Source organism: Manihot esculenta, chromosome 6, assembly GCF_001659605.2.
Source record: "Manihot esculenta cultivar AM560-2 chromosome 6, M.esculenta_v8, whole genome shotgun sequence".
Taxonomy (NCBI): Eukaryota; Viridiplantae; Streptophyta; class Magnoliopsida; order Malpighiales; family Euphorbiaceae; genus Manihot; species Manihot esculenta.
This window is the reverse complement of record NC_035166.2, coordinates 25258642-25273252: the sequence shown is the minus strand read 5'-3', so window position 1 is coordinate 25273252 and position 14611 is coordinate 25258642. Positions and strand designations below refer to the sequence as shown.

The following is a 14611-nucleotide window of genomic DNA, read 5'->3' as shown; positions in this document are numbered from 1 at the left end:
ATTTATGGAATTGACTTTGCTTATTATTATCACAAATTTTATTTTAAATAAAAATTTATTTTTTAATAATTTCGACGCCGTTAACCTTTTTTGGTAGAGCTACTGCTTTTGCTGCTAAGATTTGGCCATTCATAAAGGATTCAGCCGGTAGAAAGCATGTACCTAATAATTTGGTTATTAATTTTTATTGAGATTATCCTTAATAGGAGACCACCAACGCTAAATTGAAATACAATTAATCCAATTCAAATTTTAGAGAGTTTGAGTAGATATATTTTTAGAGAGGCTAATAAGCTGTAGACCTGCTAAGTCGCTTGGCACAAAAATTTCTCTATAGCATTTATATTTTAAATGCTTTGCTAGCCAACATTGTTCGCGTGTTCGCTTGTGATTTTTCTTTGTGTCGATGTTCTCCTTTTCAACGAAAAAAAAAACATGGAAATAATATTGTGTTTGGGCTTAAGAGGGGCCATTAGTAATTTCATAGCGAGCTCTTTCCCTCCTCAACTTGAAATTATACAGAAGTGGAGGGAAATGCCCCAAACGCCTCCGACGCTTCCACAGAAGAAATGCCCAGGAGACGGCTTATGCTTCGCTCCTATTCCGATGAAGACGATAATCAAGAAGATCAACTGCAAGACCAAGACCATGATAATGAAGTTCGTTCACAGATTGAGCCTGCTGCCAATCACTTGCCTCCAGACCCAAACCCTAACATACAAGAACCAGTCCCTATCTCAGACGACGATGATTTTGTTGACGTTTCCGAGAATCTCACGCCTCCTTCCCCTCCGTCGGATCCGGTCCCTAATCAGTCGCTCCAACGATCGACACCTGTGCCTCCGGGGATCTCCGGTTGTCCGGTTGGGGATTTTCTCTTAAGGATGGGATTGAAGTTAAAGAGAGAGTGGTTGGATTCTTGTCTTCGTGGACTTGGCAGCTCTGTTCGGGACCTCGATGTTGCTGCCAAGGCCAAGCTTTGCTTCCAGCAGTTTTTGTTTTCAGATATGAATTATTGCGGCGGTGGTGTGCTTCCCCCAAATGTGGATTCTATGCATCTTGTTCATCTTCCAGGGCCATTCGTGTTGCAGGTGTAGTTCAATATGGTCGCCTATGCTTTATGTTTTATCATGGAACTTTTTTTTTTTTGATACTCTAGGAATTTATTTAAAATTGTGCTATCTTTTATTTGTTCCTTTTATATGAATTTATGTATTTTGTTGTGATATTTCCCTCTTTTCGCTTGCCTTAACTTTTAATAAGGGATAACAAGCTTTTTCATAATAGAAATTTATGCTCACATTTAGTCCCTTGTTTCCAGGTTGATGAGATTGTTAATATTAGTTGTCCCCTCAAAGGCAGGTATCAAGACGCTCCTTCTGGGGTTAAGAGGTGCCTCAAACTGTCCATGACAGATGGAGTTCAACGTGTTTTTGGCATGGAATACAGGCCTATCAAGGATCTCCAAGTCCTAGCCTCTGCAGGATTGAAGGTCCCCCTTCCTACTGACTACCAATGGTTTATATAATTGGATTTTCTTGTTGCCAACAGGGAATGCTAGTTATTGCAAATGTTAGGTGACAAACTGATAAGTTTGAAATTGTGGTTTTCTTTAGGAGGTAATTCATCTGCAGGATTTTGTTCAAATTGTGTGTTCTCCTTGTGATTGAGAGTGCCTTGTTCATGTGGAGTTTATAAAGATGGTCATTTAGTAACGCACATTGTGTGGCTTCTAAATTGCCAAGTTTTGTTATAGATTTTGTTGGTCTTTTACTCTTTTAATTATGGAAGGATTGTCATTGTTGATGCCCATGTGAGGTGCTTAAATGGCCAGTTGGAAAGAAAATAAAAATCAATTTCAATTACTATGATTTAATGTGTTGTCTTTCATGCATAAATGTCAGCTTTGAACAGAAAAAGTTAGAAGTGTTGTCCCTTTTTCTTGTAGGTCATAATCAGTAATGTGCATATACGGCGTGGGCTTCTAATGCTAGTCCCTGAAGCTTTAGAAGTTCTTGGAGGGATAGTTGAAGAGTTGGAAGCAGCTCGCCAACTTCTTGTCAATGAAGTAAATAAACCACCAAGGGGGAGAAGGTATATTTGAAGTGTCTTAAATAGAATTTGCCTGCCTAATGTCTATACCCTGTTATCCTTCATGTTGCATTACTTTAGATTTTGCTACTTATCTGTGCATATACATTTCGTTGATCTGTCCATATGTTTGTCCTATCTTGTTGGTTGTGGTTTCTAAGAGAGTATTTGATTTGGCTACTTATGACTTGTGACTTAAAATTAACTTCTGAACTTAATAACTGAATCCAAAAATACATAAAATAGTTTAAATGTTTCGTTAATAGGTGCTTTAAGTAATTTAATCCATCAAAATAATCAAAAAGGATTTGTGGTATTTTTTAAAGTAATTGAGAGTTTGTTAAAACAAGAATAGTATTGATTTTTTTTTTTAAGAAAAAGATATTGGGATATTAAAGTCTTTTACTTGGTAAAAGAGTAATTTTAAATAACTTGATATCATAAGCGAGGTTATCTTATTTGTGAAACTTATTTTAAATGGTGTTTTAACTTGTAGGTCAAACAAAACACTCTTATATCAAATATGATTTGACTTTCTATATATGAGTAGTTTGACTGAATTGTAAGTCAAAGCTAACACCTAATCAGATTTTTGTTTTCAGATATTAGATGTTTGACATCTTAGACTTTGCAGTTGCATATATCAACTTTTTTATATGGTTAAGCTTTGAGAGAATGACTGTGATCTAAAATACTCTAGAGTTTCATGCATGATTTCACAGTGTTTTGTTGAAATGCAAATTTGTATGTGACTGGAGGTTTCTCCAAAGAGGATAATCTGTGAGGTTGAATTAATGATCAAATTATGTCAAGAGTTTTGCAATTATGGAACAACTCTGTGGTGTTTTCTGTTTTGAATGATAAGCTTCTATTATCCATGGGTTATTTTTCATTGTACTCTTTTGATCGAATTGTTAGAAGAGTTTAGTCCTTAGGGATCACTTCAAATGCAACTTCTCAATTGATATAATATTATTGTGTTTCTTCTGTTATTCTGTTGTGCTACAGATCAAGGACAGGAGTGGTGCCTTCTTTAGCAACAAGAGCAACTCTGGCTGCATGGAACCGTAATGCTGTTAATATTCCTGGAAATACCAATAGTTCTGTCGATGTCCATGGAAATACCAATAGCTCTTTTTCTGTTCTCAATCACAGCAATGGTTATGTTAATGTTCTTGATGACACCACTTCTGTTAGTGTTCATGGACCAGCCAATGGTTCTGATGTTCTTAGATCCAATAATAGTCCCACATTGCAAGGTGCAACTCCCTTTCAGGCAAACCAAGGTTATATTGCTTCCTTTTCCTTGTTCTTTGTGCAATTTTAGTTGTGTAAGGTGTTTTCTTTTGCGTGATAAAGTTGAATTTTTAACATGTATGATCTACATGCCATGACTAGGAAGAATGTTGATATTTTAGTTGGAAATGGGAAGTAAATAAACACTTCCAAGGCTTGTATAATTTTCTCTTTCCCTTTCTGTATAGGAAGATGTCAACACTCAATAAGTCAGTCCTTCAGATTGTTTTTGCTATTAGCACATCAATTTCCGTTCTTAAAAAACTGCTATTACATGAAATCTTAGCATAAGATGTTCTAGCTCATGTGTCCTGGAAGTGACAGATTAACACATTTTTCTGAGCAACGTATTTTGTTGGCACATGCCTTTAGCTATATTTGCCGTGTCATTCCATGTTTTTGGATATAATTGCCAAAAGCTATACTTTTAGCGCATTACCTACCAGTTGATGACCTGTGTTGTATTGTTAATCATTATATCAAACTATGAAACTGTGGGCGCTGAAATTTATTAGAATATATATCAATAGACTTTGTTGATATTAATCAGTAATGTTCCTTTCTAACTTGAAAAGAAAGAAAATTTTAATGTAGTTGCTGTCTTCTAGGTGGTGCTATGGTTGCCCCTGGAAGCAGTCGAAGGTCTACAGAAGAATTTGCTACTCCAATGAGCTCAGGGAACACTCTACCTAATTCATCGTCTACTGTTGTTTCTGATGTCGAGGAGATGCATACTGATGCTTTCTTTAACAGGGAGAATGCTGTTTCAGATCAGCTTCCTAATGACATTTCGAATCATGAGGATGTCCATATGGTTGATGAGCTTGAACACCCCCTCATTTTATCTGGAGACCGAGAGATACCTTTTACATATCTGGCTAGTTTGTCTGCTAAGTGGGCTGCAATGAAAGAAAAAGCACCTTTTGTCCAAGGAAAAGTTAAGGTGTATATAATTTGTCTCATTTTTGCACGTTTTACATACACATAACCACCATATAAATATATGTACGTGTGCGTGTGTTTACATACACCTTCAAAATTTTTAAATCCTACTTGATTGATTCTTGTTGAAGAAAATGTTAAACTATTTATTTCTGATATCGTAATGGAAACTTTGTAGTGCTTTCTGACTGGTGTAAAGGGATTCCAATACAAGCGGAGGACAAAATATGAGCTTTGTGTGTATGTTGATGATGGCAGCCTCATTTCTGAGATCCTAATTGATCACGATGTGAGTATGAGTTGCATGTTCACCTATAGATCTCCTTTGATTACGCTAAATTTTAACATATTAATCGGTCGTTTTTAATCTCCAGGTGGTGCAGAAGGGAATAGGTCATTCTCCTGAGGAGGTCACTGCCGCTCTTTCGTCGCCAGATGCAAAGAGAGTTGGTGATATGAAGGAAACGTTGAGACAGTTCCAAATGTTCTTAGTGAACTTTGAGGTAATAGATGACTTTGTTGTGAACTTTGATTGATTTGAGAAAAATTAGTCATATTGATTGAGCATCTTAAGTCCTTTCATGAATGGGCTTCTTATCTTCATCACCTGTGAATGCTTTGTTCTAGGGAACATTGCGTATAGAGATGAATGGAACCTCTTCTCTTCCCCTTGCCCTTGAGATGAACCGGGGCTGTTCTGATTCTGATGCCTGGTTGCTTATGAGAAGGCTGAAGTCTTCTTCTGCTCCTGGTCACATACCGCCGCAGGATCCAATTGAATTGTCACCATGAATTCCTCCTCTGCACTAATGCTTTTTTCCTCGGTCGGAAGTTAGAACTGTTGGTCATGACGAAACGTTTGCTGTTGTTTCCGATTGAAAGAGGAAATCTCTGAGCTTTGTTGTTGGGATTCAGGGGTTATGATTACTCTCAAGCAGGCGTAGCGGCAAGGCATGAAATCGAAGTTATCAGAGAAAACATACAGTCAATGCCTGGTCTTCGGTTACGTGGCTCTTGCGCAAGAAAGGTCGGAGATACTTCTTATCCGGGCCAGGCACCATCCGTAGAAGGACGGTTAACTGTCCATCTCGTTTGGTAATGAAAAGAGGCAAACCCCTAACGGCAGCGTGTCCCTTGAACATAAAAGTAAACTTTTATTTCTGCTTTTTTTGTCTGAGCAAATGCGAAGCCAACAAGATCTAGATAGGGGAGACCAGCCTAGGTAATAAAAGCGAGATCTGGAGAAGCCATCATCTAAGCGTTCATCCAGCCTGCATATATTTGCAGCATTGTATATTCTCTCCCTTTTTCTCCCCTTATAATGGGTTGTGGCTGTTTTTTTGTCCAATGATTTGTTCAACAATGTTTTGTATTATTAGTATTATTACCTACCCACAAATACAAATACGTCATATTTAAGCCGACTTGTTCTTCAAGAACAATAGACATTCCAATGTTGCCTTGTGCAAAACATCCTGTTGTAATTTAAATCTGCGTGATGCTGGAGCTTCCGTTACCCATACGGTGCATAATCACAGGCAAACTCCACTATATCCATAATTCCTTCATCCAAGTAAACAGATCGACGATCTTCTTGCTAATTGTATCTCGTTCTGACCGGCCAGGCCCGGGTATTAAAAACAAACGGTTCAGCCACTCCATCACTTCAGGGCAGAAAACCTTCCAAAAGAATACTGCACGGTACCAAGCTGGCTCTGTCAAGTATTTCTCTCCGCGGCATGCACCTTTCACAATTGCTTTGGCACACTCTCGAGTGGACTCTAGAGGCATGACATTTATTTGGACCTAACAGCAAAATTTCTAGGTTACAGGCACAATTCGAAGAAGGCCCACTCATATGCATGTAAAATGCTATTAGAAGCTTACATCTCTAATTTCCTCATCCACTGCCAATTGGCCTAGCTGATTCAGGAATTTTCCTCCGGTCATTTCTGACTTGATCAATCCAGGAGTAACAATTGTTATTCCAATTTCTGGTCCCAACTCTATCCTCAGTGTCTCGTACATGCTAACCAATGCTGCTTTACTTGCCTATAACCATTGTCAAAACATAATTCATCAATAATTCTGAGAGTATATGTAAGATATAGAAGCATACACATGTACATCGGCATGAAAGATGAAGGGATATCTTACATTATAAAAGCTCATTCTTGGGGCAGGTAGCCATGAGGCACACGAAGCAATTACTATGATCTTCCCTTTGCTCCTTTTCAAATGCGGAATTGCAAAATAAGAGCCATATACTGAACCCCAGAAGTTTATGTCCTATACCATAACATAACATCTTAATCGAAACATACTTCTACGTTAAAACCATATTCTCCTGTTAATTGGATGGTTTACAATTAATATTATAACTGTTTCCTTCGTAATAGTGCTGACCCCAGCTAGACGGAAGTAAAATTTTTGCATTGAACATTGATTACCATGACTGGAGCAAGATTGGTGATATTGGATATGTCATCGAACATGGTCGTGGAAGTAACCCCAGCGTTGGCCACTAGATGATCCACTGTTATCAAAGAAGGCCTATCAAGAGTTAGCAAGAATACATAGCGATAGGAAGGGAAACATCTTCAAGTCAAAAGAAGAGAAAGAGGGGGGGGATCAATGAATTTCTATGCATATATTATCGTTCTTCATATTCTTTCCCCCTTTTTTAAATTGAAACATAAAGCCAAACTAAACCTAAATCATAATATTGATAAGATAAAAGATGTGAACTTGGTGAGTAGCCATTTACATCGACCAAAGTGCTTCACCGTCGCATTAACAAAACTTTGACAATCTTGAAGCTCAGTAACATCTCCAGGAATAATAATAGCATCAGGGGAGCCCATCTCCTCAGCCAGGGCTGCAACACTCCGGAGACGGCTCTCTCTTCTCGCAACAAGGGCTAAACGGGCACCTCTCGCAGCATACTCGTAAGCCAAATGCTTCAAACCCACAGTACAAAAAACAGACATCCTAGGATAAGTGGGATATCTCAAGAAGAGATTAAACAAATGCTTTAGGGAACAGGGAACAAATAGTATACATAGTTGGGGTGTAATTTAATTAAAAAATATTAACCTCGCCGATGCCGGAGGATGCTCCAGTGATAAGGACTACTTTTCCTGCAACATCTTCACTGAATATGGAGCTCAAAGTTGAAAGAAGATACTTGAAAAAGAGATAAGGTGGTAGGAAAAAGAGGAGCGCTAGTATAGCTAGAGGAGCAAACAAAATGTCCATCAACTTGTTGACCAAATCCATAGCTTTGTGTATTCTCTCAAGTTCTGGGCTCATACTAAATAAATAGACTCATTTCTGGTTCGCCACGTACCAGATCTGCATGGAGAGTGTATAACACGTATCTCGCAAGGTCACTTACTTTAATCACAAATTTCCTTTTTTTTAAAAAAAAAAAATTTGCGATTATAATTTCCCATTATTATTATTATTATTATTCTTCCTGCATTTTATGTAAAACTTGTTAAAATATTTTTTATTTTTTCATTTTTTTAATATTTAATCCTTACATCCAATTTTCCTTATTTTTACTATTAAAAACCATACCATAAAAGATTAAATTATTCTTATTAATTAATTTTATTTTATTCATTCTTAAACTCGCTATCCTCTCCATCGGTTCCATCAATTTTTTTTCCCCATAATAACAACACGATGATATTGACGGGTAGTTCTACAATGAATACAGCCGATACCAATTATTCCTATTCGAAGGCGACCTTTGATTTTTTTTTTTTTTTTTTTTTTTTTCCGATTGATTGTAAAAAATTGGATCTGGATTGTTATTTATTTATTTTGCTTTGCATATGGAACTTGGAAATGAATGGGATTTGGAGTATAGATCTAGTTTTCTGTATAAAGATTTGTCAAAGGTGGTATAGTTTTTATGAAAAAAATGAAGAGAGAATTTATTATTATTTTTTAAATTTAAGAGAAACTGCTATTCATTCTTACCAATTTTATAATTATTTTTCAGCTGTACAACCACTTTCTGCTTGTGTGTGGCGGATGTTGTTGTACCTCGTAAAGTGAAAATTATGGTTTGGCGAGCAGTGATGAGAACTTAAGCTGTTAAATCTAATCTCCAGCCTCGCCATATTAGTGTTGCATATGTTTTTTCAATGTTCTCTGTGGAGTTCACCTCCATCGTTTATAGTATGGATGCATTCTGTTCTCCAACATGCTAATGAGGTTAATTTTATGCTCATGTGTGGATTGTGGCAGAGTCGTAATAATGTTTTATGCTCCACAGATTTATCATCAAACATTTCACTTTCTTCATTCCTGGCAAAAATGCTGGGGCTATTCCTCTGGAACATTTTTTCCTCCACTTGTTCTATTAATATAGTTAATTGTCCCTCTTCTTCAGTGGGGTGGCTCAGTCTATCTTGTGCTGTGAAGATTGATTTGAGCTGTTCCTTGAAGTCTCTCGCCTTCTGCAAATGGCCCAGTGATTGCAAAATTCCACCACCTCAGAATAAGCAACCTTCCACCAATACAACACCCTAATCCATGATGGCTCCACCAAATACTTGTCTCCACAGCAACCACTTTTCATGCTTCTTTGGACTCCAATGGAATAATCAAATCTACTTTTCCCTACATTTACACAACTCATAATTTTCAAGGTTCCTCTGTACATGCACAAAGAATAGGATTTTATCCATCTAGATATGTACCTTTTTTTCAAGGTTTTCAGACATTTCCGACTTTATCAGGCCAGGAGTTACTATTGTAATGCTAACATCCTGACCAATTTCACTTCTCGGGGACTCATAGAAGTTTATTACTGCTGCTTTGCTTGACTAAATTCAAAACTAGTTGCCATGATTGATCAAAGCAAACACTGCAGAAAATTAAAGAACATTAATTTCATTAAATGGCTTACACCATAGAAACCCATCCTTGGAGCAGGGCACAGTCCCGCAATTGAAGCAATGACGATGATCTTGCCTTTGCTCTTCGTTAGATGTGGGAGGGCGAAATGGGTTCCATAAATTGTAACCCAAAGTTTGTGTCCTACACATTAGTTTAACAACTCAATAGAGTTGAATTCAGAAAAGGGGATCGAGGAGTATCTTCTGTAATTTGGTAACTGATCATTACCATAGTTCGGTGAGGTTGCAAGATGTTGTTCATCATGTCCTTTAGTTGGAGGCCTAATCCTCCAATTCCAGCATTGTTCACCAGATGATCCACTTGTGCCCGAGCCCTAACATTCATAGAATCCCAAATGAATATGGAGTTCAAAAATCAGAGAAAAATAAGTGGGCCAACAGCAAGAGCACATACATCTACCAAAATGGTCCACAGCTGCATTAACAAATCTCTCAGAATCTTCCACCTTAGGAACATCTGGAACTACCGTTATAACATCTGGGGAGCCAAGATTTTTCGCGTTATCAACAACTGCTCCAAGACGATCCTCTCTTATGTCAACCAAGACTAAACAAGAACCTCTCTTAGCGTATTCATAACTAATTTGCTTTAAATGGACAACTAAATTAATTTCTACCTGATCAGGATGGAATAGTTTGTGCAAGAAGCTATAAAACCTCAACTCACCAATTCCTGAGGCTGCTCCGGTGATGAGCACCACTTTTCCAGACACATTTTCGATGAATATATGTCATTTATATTAATTAATATAATTTTAAAATATAAAAAATGTTTTAATATATTTTTTAAAAATTAAAGAATTTTTCTATATACAAAGATTAACGAGTAATTTTTTAATATAAAAATGACGCTTGTTTCTTTTTTACTCTTGGATTTATGGACCTGTTGCCAAAAAACAAAAATCAATCAAGTAAATGTAATTGTTTTGGTCTATGATCATTTGTTTTCTAGAATTTAGATGATATTTCAGAATGTCTAATAATTTCCCTTAAATTGTATATTTTTCTCTTCTGAGAACTCTTTGAAATTGGGGTTGGTATTTTCCTCCTCACCATGCTGATTTGAAAATTTTTCTTCATTTTCTTCTATTCCCATGCAAGACATAAACTATCTTTCTTCAGTTCTTTCTTTTCTCTTATTTTTAATTGAGAAATCAACACAAACTAAAGCTCAACTGAATTATAAATATTGATAACTGATGTAAACTTCTTCAGTAACAATTTACATCGCCGAAGTTCTACACCGGCGCATTAAGCCAATGCCGGAGACAATTATCTCTCATGAAATTATTATTGGACAAAGTAGAGATTCTATCTTCTTTAGTGGGCAGGCTCAGGCTATCTTGGATTGAGGAGATTGAATTGAAGTTGCTTGCCTTCGAAAAAAGGCCCAGTAATTGCAAAATTCTACCACCTCAGGATAAAGAACCTTCCACCAATACAACACCCTAATCCACGACGGCTCCGCCAAATACTTGTCTCCACGGCAGCCACTTTTCACTATTGCCTTTGCACATGCTTCTTTAGACTCTAATGGAACAAGCACATCTACTCCCTACATTTACATAATTCGTAAATTTCAAGGTTCATCTATATGTGCACGAGTACGATTATCTATTAAGATATTTACCTTTTTCTCAAGGCTTTCACTCATTTCCGTCTTAATTACACCAGGATTTACGATTGTGATGCCAACATCTCCACCAATTTCACTTCTTAGAGACTCGAAGAAGTTTATTAGTGCTGCTTTGCTTGCCTGAAGTTAAAATTGTCATAATAAAACAAAGCAAAACTGTAGGAAATTGATGGGTACGTTTAATTGTATGGCTTACACCATAGAAGCCCGCCTTCGGAGCAGGGTACAATCCCAGAATTGAAGCCATCACTATGACCTTTCCTTTGCTCTTCGTTAGATGTGGGAGGGCAAAATGGGTACTATAAATTGTACCCCAAAAGTTTATGTCCTGTACATTAATTTTCAACACTCAACCATATAAATTAGTCGAATTAAAATTTTAAAAATTCATAAAATTTTATTCAAAATTTTGAGAAAGTGTGTCTATGGGATTTGTGAATTATTGAGTATATATAGTGTCTGTAAGGCTTATTCCAATATTAAACTTTATGAATTATCATTAAAAAAAATCATGTAATTTGATATTATATATATAAACTAAGTTCAAACAAAGGGATTGGAATAGCATCTTCTCTATTTTCGCTAACTGATCATTACCATCATTGGATGAGGCTGTGAACTATTGTTCTTCATCATGTCCTTTAATTGAACTGGTTCTGCAACTCCAGCAATGTTCACCAGATGATCCACTTTTGCACCAGCCCACCGCGCACAAAATTTCAAATGAAATATATGGAGTCGGACAAACAAAACAAAATAAAATAAAAAAAAAAGAGAAAAAAAGGAGAAAAGCAAGAGCACGCACATCTACCAAAATGGTCCACTGCTGCGTTAACAAATCTCTCAGAATCTTCCACCTTAGAAACATCTGCAACTATGGCTACAACATCTGGGGAGCCAACATTTTTGGCCTTTCCAACAACTGCTCCAAGACGATCCTCTCTTATATCAACCAAGGCTAAGCAAGCTCCTCTCTTAGCATACTCATAACTGATTTGCTATTTAAATTGATATACCAAATAAAAAGCTACCATTTACCAATAAATTCACTCTAATATGAGGATAGATTAATTTGTGTAAGTATCTATAAAACCATACCTCGCCAATTCCTGAGGCTGCTCCAGTGATGAGCACCACTTTTCCAGCCACATTTTCACTTGATAAATGTCTTTTTATGTAATAAAGAAACTTGAATATAAGGTAGATTGGTGAGAAACAAAGGAGCAGGATGGTGCTTATGGGAGGAAGTAAAATGTTCAACAACTTGTGAACCAAATCCATCAAACTTTGCTTATGCGCGCGTTTGTGAATTTCGGTGGTGGCAGCACCTTCTATGCTTACATTTATTATAAGAAAAAATTACTTTTTAGTCCATGAGATTTAACGTAATTAATATTTTTGTCCCTCTATTTTGGCGACCCAACACTTAAATCCCTCACTTTCTCTTCCGTCCAAATTCATAGTCCTTCTGTCCATTTAAGCCGTTTGATCAAAGATTCAAAGGTGAGGGTGATAATTTTTTCCAAAAATACCCTCCTCTCAACGTCAAATCCTTATTTTTCTTCTTTTTCATATCTTCTCCATTTCCTTTTATCCATTGTTAATTCTCCTCTTTTTTTTTCTCATTTTTATCTTTCTTCTCCCTCATATTTTCTCTATTTCCTTTTGACAGTGTTGATTTTTCTTCTTCTTTTTTTTTTTTCTCTTTTTCATATTTTTTCTCCCTTATATTTTCTCTATATTTTTTTGACATTGTTGATTTTTTTTTTTCTATTTTTCATCTTTGTTCTCCCTCATATTTTCTCTATTTCCTTTTAACATTGTTGATTTTTCTTTTTTTTTTTTCCTTTTCCATCTTTCTCCTCCTTGAAATATTATTTGAGAATTGCAGAAAGGTAGGAGTTATAGCGAAGAAGAAGAAGAAGTTACAGAAAGGATAGGGTTATAGTGAAGAAGAAGAAGAAGAAGAAGAAGAAAAAGAAGAAGAAGAATCTACGGTTAAGAGGCATTGGGTTTGAGTTTCGTAATTTTGAAATAGCGGGATTTTTAGTGAGGGTCAATTTTGTCAATTCACGTATTTCAAACTGCTATTTTGGACAGAAGGACTACGAATTTGGAGAGAAGAGAAAGTGAGGGAATTAAGTGTTGGATCGCCAAAATAGAGAGACGAAAATATTAATTACGTTAAATTTCAAGGACTAAAAAATAATTTTTCCTTATTATAATGTCTAAAGCAAATAACAAAACCAAATACAATCAAGTCTTCTTTTCAGCTTTGCTTAATTAAGATAATTGAAAATTTTTTACCAAAATTTACTATTTAATCTCTATATTATAAAAAAATTCATTAGCTTTTTTATTTTAAAAAATATATTAAAATATTCCTTACCTTTTACAAAATTTATTAATTAATTTCTTTATTAATTTTAACCATTAAATATTATAAAAAAATTTAAAATACTTTTAATATGGAAAGTTAATTAATAAAGATTTGTAAAACATAAATTAATAATTTTTTTTTTTCATGACCGCTAGATTTCTCCGGCCTGGGGCTAAGCCCATGGTATCAGCCCAGTACATAGAGGCCCTCAAGTCTTCCTTATGATCCAAGCCCAACCCGCCAGTCCGCCAGCCTTGAAGACTAAACTCCCACCAATCTCTCCGGATAGGCCGGCTTAGCTCTTTGGGCCAGATGAACAAATCCTCTCTGGACTTAGTCCACACCCTGTCTTCCGGCCTGGCCCGGATTCAAGAAGAAGATCAGCCCATCTTTCACATGGGACCACCCGTACGCGCGTCCGGAAGAATCAGGGGGCCATTACGCATGGGATAGAGATCTAATTCCCTCGTACGTTCGTATCAACGTAGCAGGGACAGGTGGTTCAATGATACACGTTCTGTTACACGTCACTAGCAGACAAAAGGAAACATATAAAATGAGAAATACTCTCCTCTAGGTTTAAACTTTTCCAGTTTTACAGAACCCATTGTAAAACCCTATTTTCTAGATCTCAGATCATCATTTTTAAATAACATAAATTAAATAGTAAAACACTTAATAGCTAAAATTAAAAAAAAAAGACTAATTAGTAAAATTTTTAAAATATTAAAATCAAACATTTTAGTTTATTTTTCAAAATTAAGATCAAATTTTTTCAAAAATTTAAATAGTAATTTTTATATATATATAATTGAGTTATTTATGAATATAAATAAAGCTAGAAATAAATTTAGACTTCATTTATTTACTAAAAATAAAAAAATAAAAAAACTTATTTTTTATTATTTAATTTAAAAATTAAAATATTTTAAATATAAAAAAATATAAAATATATTTTCTTAAAAATATTTTCAGGTAAAATAAACGGATTTTAAATTAATAAAAAATTCTCAATATATTTTGATAAGTGGGTACATCATAATTTTAGGGACGTTTTTAAATGTTTGTGGTAGAGCAAATGCTCTGTGTTTCTGCTTTTACATGGCTGTTCCAACTGCCAACTACCAACTACCTTTCCAACTATGCTATTAATTATTACTCCTATACTCTTATCTTATACGCATTCAAAAATTCAAAAAAGTTATTAATTTTAAAATTAATTTAATAATATATATTAATAATAGTTGGCTCTTTGATATGAGACAGGCCCATAACTTATTAAAATCTACTAATTAGGTCGATGCATCAGCACACCATTCTACCCGTATTTAA

The 14611-nt window shown here is 35.6% G+C and overlaps 3 protein-coding genes and 1 pseudogene across 3 annotated transcripts; 1 reads left to right on the top strand and 3 right to left on the bottom strand.

Annotated features, from left to right (window-relative positions):
• The first annotated feature begins 406 nt into the window (after positions 1-406).
• Positions 407-5771, top strand: LOC110617028 (recQ-mediated genome instability protein 1). The gene is made up of 8 exons (XM_021759609.2): positions 407-1091; positions 1322-1492; positions 1949-2094; positions 3100-3377; positions 3996-4330; positions 4508-4618; positions 4704-4832; positions 4957-5771. The coding sequence occupies exons 1-8, from the start codon at positions 570-572 to the stop codon at positions 5119-5121; spliced, it is 1857 nt and encodes a 618-aa protein (XP_021615301.1). The 5' UTR covers positions 407-569; the 3' UTR covers positions 5122-5771.
• Positions 5772-5877: 106 nt separating this feature from the next.
• Positions 5878-7628, bottom strand: LOC110617039 (11-beta-hydroxysteroid dehydrogenase A). Its single transcript, XM_043957795.1, has 6 exons — positions 7426-7628; positions 7097-7289; positions 6780-6865; positions 6487-6618; positions 6238-6381; positions 5878-6135 (listed from the first exon to the last, which is right to left on the bottom strand). Exons 1-6 carry the CDS (start codon positions 7606-7608, stop codon positions 5878-5880), a joined length of 996 nt encoding a protein of 331 aa, XP_043813730.1. The 5' UTR covers positions 7609-7628.
• A 1115-nt stretch (positions 7629-8743) lies between these two features.
• Positions 8744-9988, bottom strand: LOC110617035 (annotated as a pseudogene).
• A 440-nt stretch (positions 9989-10428) lies between these two features.
• On the bottom strand, positions 10429-12232 carry LOC110617034 (11-beta-hydroxysteroid dehydrogenase-like 4A). Its single transcript, XM_021759620.2, has 6 exons — positions 11998-12232; positions 11705-11897; positions 11497-11588; positions 11096-11227; positions 10894-11019; positions 10429-10818 (listed from the first exon to the last, which is right to left on the bottom strand). The coding sequence occupies exons 1-6, from the start codon at positions 12178-12180 to the stop codon at positions 10597-10599; spliced, it is 948 nt and encodes a 315-aa protein (XP_021615312.1). The 5' UTR covers positions 12181-12232; the 3' UTR covers positions 10429-10596.
• Between the last annotated feature and the right edge of the window lie 2379 nt (positions 12233-14611).